Below are 8,172 nucleotides of genomic sequence, written 5' to 3'. Positions count from 1 at the left end.
GTATGGTTTGATATCTATGGGTCTCTATGGGTCTCTATGGGTCTCTCTGGGTCTCTATAGGATATCTATGGGTCTCTATGGGTCTCTGTGGGTCTCTATGGGTCTCTGTGGGTCTCTATGGGTCTCTGTGGGTCCCTATGGGTCCCTGTGGGTCTCTATGGTTCCTATGGGTCTCTATGGGTCTCTATGGGTCCCTGTGGGTCTCTATGGGTTTCTATGGGTCTCTATGGGTCCCTGTGGGTCTCTATGGTCTCTCTGGTCCCTATGGGTCCCTGCGGGTCCCTATGGGTCTCTATGGGTCTCTATGTGTCTCTATGGGTCTCTATGGTCCCTATGGGTCCCTATGGGTCCCTATGGGTCCCTGTGGGTCTCTATGGTTCCTATGGGTCCCTATGGGTCCCTATGGGTGCCGGTGCTGACGGGGGGTGCTCAGTGCGGGCCCCCCCCGCCCCACGCAAGCTCTGCTACGTGAGCCTGGAGGACTCCGTGTTCTGCGACTCGGTGCTGGGCACCAACGTGACGCGGGGCGAGTGCTGCTGCTCGCTGGGGGCCGGCTGGGGGGACCAGTGCGAGGTGTTCCCCTGCCCCCTGCCCTCCTCGGGTACGGACGGGGCGATGGGGGCGCCATGGGGGGCGCTATGGGGTGGGATGTGGGGTGGGATGTGGGGCGCTATGGGGTGTGCTATGGGGCAGGCCATGGGATGGCTGTGGTGCAGGTGTGGGGCTGGGGGGACCAGTGCGAGGTGTTCCCCTGCCCCCTGCCCTCCTCGGGTACGGACGGGACGATGGGGGCGCCATGGGGGGCGCTATGGGGTGGGATGTGGGGTGGGGTATGGGGTGGGATGTGGGGTGGGATGTGGGGTGCACTATGGGGTGAGCTATGGGGTGGGATGTGGGGTGCACTATGGGGTGAGCTATGGGGCGGGCTGTGCGGTGGGCTGTGGGGTGGGATGTGGGGTGCTCTATGGGGTGGGATGTGGGGAGGGATGTGGGGTGGGATGTGGGGTGGGATATGGGGTGCACTATTCGGTGGGGTATGGGGTGGGATGTGGGGAGGGATGTGGGGTGCACTATGGGGTGGGCTATGGGGTGGGATGTGGGAAGGGATGTGGGGTGGGCTGTGGGGGGCGCTGTGGGGAGGGCTGTGGGGTGTGGTATGGGATGGGCTATGGGGTGGGCTGTGGGGTGTGGTATGGGGTGGGCTGTGGGGTGGGATGTGGGGGGGATGGGGGGTGGGATGTGGGGTGGGATGTGGGGTGCACTATGGGGTGGGCTATGGGGTGGGATGTTGGGAGGGATGTGGGGTGGGATGTGGGGGGCGCTGTGGGGTGGGGTGTGGTATGGAGTGGGCTATGGAGTGGGATGTGGGCTGTGGTATGGGGTGGGATGTGGGGTGGGATGTGGGGGGCGCTGTGGGGTGGGGTGTGGTATGGAGTGGGCTATGGGGTGGGATGTGGGGTGTGGTATGGGGTGGGATGTGGGGTGGGATGTAGGGTGGGATGTGGGGTGACGTATGGGGTGGGATGTGGGGAGGGATGTGGGGGGGGCTGTGGGGTGGGGTATGGGGTGTGCTATGGGGAGTGCTACGGGGCGCGCTATGGGCCAGGCCATGGGATGGCTGTGGTGCAGGTGTGGGGCTGGTGTGGGGCTGGGGCAACCAGTGCGAGGTGTTCCCTTGCCCCCTGCCCTCCTTGGGTACGGCCGTGGGGCCGGCTATGGGGCAGGCTATGGGGTGGATTGGGGGTCCCCAATGAGGAGCTCCCCCACCTCCATCCGCTCTTTGAATGGGCTCTAGGGGAGGCTCTGGGGGGGGGTTTCAGTGGGTCCGGGGCCCCCATGGGGGCTGCACCCACCCCATGTGGGTCTGGGGCAGGTTTGGGTGCAGCCCCCCCCCCTGTGCCCCCCCCAGCTGAGTTCCTGGCGCTGTGTCCGGATGGGAAGGGATTCATCCAGGACGACAACGGCGTCGACTTTGGGGTCCCTGCGCACCGCGGTGAGAGCCCCCCCCCCCCCTCCCCGGGACCCCCATCTGAGCCCCCCCTGGGACCCCCCCTTCAGAGCCCCCCTGGGACCCCCCCCATTGAACCCCCGGGACCCCCCTTCAGAGCCCCCCCCCGGGACCCCCACTTCAGAGCCCCCCTGGGACCCCCCCTTCAGAGCCCCCCTGGGACCCCCCCTTCAGACCCCCCCCGGGACCCCCCCTTCAGAGCCCCCCCCCCCGGACCCCCATCTGAGCCCCCCGGGACCCCCCCATTGAACCCCCCGGGACCCCCCCATCTATGTGGTGTGTGGGTCTCTGTGGGTCTCCGCGCTGTGGGTCTCTGTGGGTCTCTGGGGTGTGTGGGTCTCTATGGGCTCTGTGGGTCTCTGGGCTGTGGGGCTCCGTGGGTCTATGTGGTGTGTGGGTCTCTGTGGGTCTCCGCGCTGTGGGGCTCTGGGGGTCTCTGGGGTGTGTGGGTCTCTATGGGCCTCCGCGCTGTGGGGCTCCGTGGGTCTATGTGGTGTGTGGGTCTCTGTGGGTCTCTGCGCTGTGGGGCTCTGTGGGTCTCTATGGGCTCTGTGGGGCTCTGCGCTGTGGGGCTCTGTGGGTCAATGGGGGTGTGTAGGTCTCTACGGGCCTCCGCGCTGTGGGGCTCTGTGGGTCTCTGGGGTGTGTGGGTCTCTATGGGCTCTGTGGGGCTCCATGGGTCTCTATGGGCTCTATGGGCTCCGTGGGTCTATGTGGTGTGTGGGTCTCTATGGGCTCTGTGGGGCTCCATGGGTCTCTATGGGCTCTATGGGCTCCGTGGGTCTATGTGGTGTGTGGGTCTCTATGGGCTCTATGGGCTCCGTGGGTCTATGTGGTGTGTGGGTCTCTATGGGCTCTATGGGCTCCGTGGGTCTATGTGGTGTGTGGGTCTCTATGGGCTCTATGGGCTCCGTGGGTCTATGTGGTGTGTGGGTCTCTATGGGCTCTGTGGGGCTCCATGGGTCTCTATGGGCTCTGTGGGGCTCCGTGGGTCTATGTGGTGTGTGGGTCTCTGTGGGTCCCCGCGCCGTGGCGCTCCGCGGGCCTGCAGGTCCCCTCCTGCCCCATAGCGGGCTCTGAGCCGTGGGGCCGGGCTCCCCCCGCAGACATCGATGAGTGCGGGCTCTTCGGGCCCGAGATCTGCAAGGACGGGAAGTGCGTGAACACGCAGCCGGGCTACGAGTGCTACTGCAAGCAGGGCTTCGACTACGACAGCGCCGTCCTGCAGTGCCTCGGTGAGGAGATGGGGGGCGCTGTGGGGCTGGGGGGGTATGGGGGCTGTGGGGGTATTGGGGGCTATGGGGGGCTGTGGGGGTATGGGGGGCTGTGGGGGTATGGGGGTATTGGGGGCTATGGGGGGGTATGGGGGCTGTGGGGGTATGGGGGGCTGTGGGGGTATGGGGGGCTGTGGGGGTATTGGGGGCTATGGGGGCTGTGGGGCTATGGGGGGATATGGGGGTATGGGGGGATGTGGGGGTATGGGGGGCTATGGGGGTATGGGGGGTATGGGGGTATGGGGGGCTGTGGGGGTATTGGGGGCTGTGGGGCTGTGGGGTTATGGGGGGGTATGGGGGTATGGGGGGCTATGGGGGTATGGGGGGGTATGTGGCAATGGGGGGGTATGGGGGGAATGGGGGTATGGGGGGCTATGGGGGTATGGGGGTATGGGGGGCTGTGGGGGTATGGGCGGCTATGGGGGTATGGGGGGCTATGGGGGTATGGGGGGCTATGGGGTATGGGGGTATGTGGGGCTATGGGGCGCTATGGGGGCTATGGGGCTATGGGGGCTATGGGGGTATTGGGGGCTATGGGGGGCTATGGGGGCTGTGGGGCTATGGGAGGTTATAGGGGCTATGGGGCTATTGGGAGCTATGGGGGCTGTGGGGCTATGGGGGGCTGTGGGGGTATTGGGGGCTATGGGGGTGGGGGGTATGGGGGTATGGGGGGCTATGGGGGGTGGGGCTATGGGGGCTATGGGGGGCTATGGGGGTATGGGGGCTATGGGGGCTGTGGGGCTATGGGAGGTTATGGGGGCTATGGGAGGTTATGGGGGCTATGGGGGCTGTGGGGCTATTGGGGGCTATGGGGCTATTGGGAGCTATGGGGGCTGTGGGGCTATGGGAGGTTATGGGGGCTATGGGGCTATTGGGAGGTTATGGGGACTGTGGAGGGCCATGGAGGATATGGGGCTATGGGGGCTATGGGTTCTATGAGGGCTATGGGTTCTATGGGGCCATGGGTTCTATGGGTTCTATGGGGCCATGGATTCTATGGGTTCTATGGGGCCACATGCCCATGGCGCTCCCCGGGGTCCCTCCCCCCCCCTCCCCCCCGCCCCCCAGACGTGGACGAGTGCCTGGACGAGTCCAACTGCGTGGACGGGGCCTGCGAGAACACGCGGGGGTCGTTCCGGTGCTCCTGCCCCCCCGGCACCCGCTACCACCCCCCCCAGCGCCGCTGCCTGCCCCCCCCCGAGCACGGTCAGTGGGGGGACGTGAAAACTGGGCCAGACCCATGGGAGGGGGGGGAGCCCCATTGAGCGCCATTGAGACCCATTGAGCGCCATTGAGTGCCATTGAGTGCCATTGAGCGCCATTGAGTGCCATTGAGTGCCATTGAGCGCCATTGAGCGCCATTGAGCGCCATTGAGCCCCATTGAGCACCATTGAGCGCCATTGAGTGCCATTGAGTGCCATTGAGTGCCATTGAGCGCCATTGAGCGCCATTGAGCCCCATTGAGCGCCATTGAGCGCCATTGAGTGCCATTGAGCGCCATTGAGCGCCATTGAGCGCCATTGAGTGCCATTGAGCCCCATTGAGTGCCATTGAGCCCCATTGAGTGCCATTGAGCGCCATTGAGCCCCATTGAGTGCCATTGAGCGCCATTGAGCGCCATTGAGCGCCATTGAGCGCCATTGAGCCCTATTGAGCCCCCTTGAGCGCCATTAAGCTCTGTTGAGCTCCACTGAGCCCCATTGACAACCATTGAGCCCCATTGAGCTCCGTTGATCCCCATTGAGCTCCATTGAGCCCCATTGAGCGCCATTGAGCCCCATTGAGCACCATTGAGCTCCATTGGGCCCCATTGAGCTCCATTGAGTGCCATTGAGTGCCATTGAGCCCCATTGAGCCCCATTGAGTGCCATTGAGCCCCATTGAGTGCCATTGAGCCCCATTGAGTGCCATTGAGTGCCATTGAGCGCCATTGAGTGCCGTTGAGCCCCATTGAGCGCCATTGAGCCCCATTGAGTGCCATTGACCCCTATTGAGTGCCATTGAGCCCCATTGAGCGCCATTGAGCACCATTGGGCCCCATTGAGCGCCATTGAGCACCATTGAGTGCCATTGAGCCCCATTGAGCGCCATTGAGCGCCATTGAGTGCCATTGAGTGCCATTGAGCCCCATTGAGTGCCATTGAGCCCCATTGAGCGCCATTGAGTGCCATTGAGCCCCATTGAGTGCCCAATGTGAGCCCATTGAGCCCCATTGATGCCATTGATCCCATTGAGCGCCATTGAGTGCCATGTGAGCCCCATTGAGTGCCATTGATCCCATTGAGCGCCATTGATGCCCATGAGCGCCCGATTGATCCCAATGTGATCCCCATTGAGCCCCATTGATCCCAATGTGAGCGCCATTGATCCACATTGATCCCCACTGATCCCAATGTGAGCCCCATAGATCCCCATTGAACCCCATTGATCCCATTGATCCCCATTGACCCCATTGATCCCCATTGACCCCCATTGCCCCCCATTGATCCCCATTGATCCCCATTGATCCCAATGTGAGCCCCAGTGATCCCCATTGACCCCATTGATCCCCATTGATCCCAATGTAATCCCCATTGATCCCAATGTGGTCCCCATCGATCCCCATTGATCCCAATGTAAACCCCATTGACCCCCATTGATCCCCATTGATCCCATTGACTCCATTCATACCCATTGATCCCCATTGATCCCCATTGACCCCATTGATCCCAATGTGATCCCCATTGACCCCATTGATCCCAATGTAAGCCCCATTGATCCCAATGTGATCCCCACTGATCCCCATTGATCCCAATGTAAACCCTATTGATCCCCATTGATCCCCACTGATCCCAATGTGATCCCCATTGATCCCCATTGATCCCAATGTGAGCCCCATTGATCCCCATTGATCCCAATGTAAACCCCATTGATCCCCATTGACCCCATTGATCCCAATGTGATCCCAATGTAAACCCCATTGATCCCCATTGATCCCCATTGATCCCCATTGATCCCCATTGATCCCCACTGATCCCAATGTAATCCCCATTGATCCCAATGTAAACCCCATTGATCCCCATTGATCCCCATTGATTCCCATTGATCCCCACCATTGTTCCCCCCCATCCCCATTGATCCCCATTGATCCCCATTGATCCCCATTGCCCCCCATTGATCCCCATTGATCATTGATCCCATTCCCCCCATTGATCCCCATTGATCCCCATTGACCCCCATTGATCCCCATTGACCCCATTGATCCCCATTGATCCCAATGTAAACCCCATTGATCCCCATTGATCCCCATTGATCCCAATGTGATCCCCATTGATCCCCATTGATCCCCATTGATCCCAATGTGATCCCCACTGATCCCAATGTAAACCCCATTGATCCCCATTGACCCCATTGATCCCCACTGATCCCAATGTAAACCCCATTGACCCCATTGACCCCATTGATCCCCATTGATCCCCATTGATCCCCATTGACCCCATTGATCCCCATTGATCCCCATTGATCCCCATTGACCCCATTGATCCCCATTGATCCCAATGTGATCCCCATTGATCCCCATTGATCCCCATTGATCCCAATGTAAACCCCATTGATCCCCATTGACCCCATTGATCCCCACTGATCCCAATGTAATCCCCATTGATCCCCATTGACCCCATTGATCCCCATTGATCCCCATTGATCCCCATTGACCCCATTGATCCCCATTGATCCCCACTGATCCCAATGTAATCCCCACTGATGCCAGTGTAAGCCCCATTGATCCCCATTGATCCCCATTGATCCCCATTGATCCCCATTGATCCCCATTGATCCCCACTGATCCCAATGTAAACCCCATTGATCCCAATGTGATCCCCATTGATCCCCATTGATCCCAATGTGATCCCCATTGATCCCAATGTGATCCCAATGTGATCCCCATTGATCCCCATTGATCCCAATGTAAACCCCATTGACCCCATTGATCCCCATTGACCCCATTGATCCCAATGTGATCCCCATTGATCCCAATGTGATCCCCACTGATCCCCATTGATCCCAATGTGAGCCCCATTGATCCACATTGACCCCATTGATCCCAATGTGATCCCCATTGATCCCCATTGATCCCCACTGATCCCAATGTAAACCCCGTTGCCCCCCCCCCTTCGCAGAGCGCCCCCCGGCGGTGTCGGTGCCCGCGGAGCGCCCCCTGGCGGCGCGGCGGGACGTGTGCTGGCAGCGGCGGGGGGAGGACGGGCTCTGTGGGGCGCCGCTGGGGGCGGGGCCGCTGCCCCTGGACGAGTGCTGCTGCCGGGGGGGGGCGGGGTGGGGGCGGCGCTGCAGGGCCTGCCCCCCCCGCGGAGCGGGTGAGAGGGGGATGGGGGGGTTCTATGGGGTGGGGGTGGCGGGGTTCTATGGGGTGTGGGGGTTCTATGGGGTGTGGGGCTATGGGGTGTGTGGTCTATGGGGTATGGGGGGGTTCTATGGGGTGTGGGGGCTATGGGGTATGGGGTGTGGGGGTTCTATGGCGTGTGGGGCTATGGGGTGTGTGGTCTATGGGGTATGGGGGGGTTCTATGGGGTGGGGGGGTTCTATGGGGTGTTCTATGGGGTGTGGGGGCTATGGGGTGTGGGGGTTCCATGGGGTGTGGGGGCTATGGGGTATGGGGGGGTTCTATGGGGTGGGGGGGGTTCTATGGGGTGTGTGGGGGTATAGGGTATGGGGGGGGTTCTATGGGGTGTGGGGGGTTATGGGGTGTGGGGGATGGGGTATGGGGGGTTCTATGGGTGGGGGGGGTTCTATGGGGTGTGGGGGCTATGGGGTGTGGGGCTATGGGGTATGGGGGGGTTCTATGGGGTGGGGGGGCTATGGGGTGTGGGGGGCTATGGGGGGGGGTTCTATGG

The 8,172-nt window shown here is 61.6% G+C and overlaps 1 protein-coding gene across 1 annotated transcript; it reads left to right on the top strand.

The window, feature by feature from the left end:
• Positions 1–387: 387 nt before the first annotated feature.
• Positions 388–7,635, top strand: LOC134164359 (latent-transforming growth factor beta-binding protein 3-like; the record flags this gene model as incomplete). Its single annotated transcript, XM_062619990.1, has 5 exons — positions 388–601; positions 1,910–1,993; positions 3,115–3,243; positions 4,351–4,488; positions 7,441–7,635. Coding segments are annotated over exons 1-5 (745 nt in total), but the record flags the coding sequence as incomplete, so codon positions are not given.
• Positions 7,636–8,172: the final 537 nt, after the last annotated feature.

Source organism: Pezoporus occidentalis, unplaced genomic scaffold, assembly GCF_034315485.1.
Source record: "Pezoporus occidentalis ecotype Australia unplaced genomic scaffold, CSIRO_AGI_Poc_V1 ctg2173, whole genome shotgun sequence".
NCBI lineage: Eukaryota > Metazoa > Chordata > Aves > Psittaciformes > Psittacidae > Pezoporus > Pezoporus occidentalis.
This window is presented reverse-complemented; position numbering and strand designations above follow the sequence as displayed.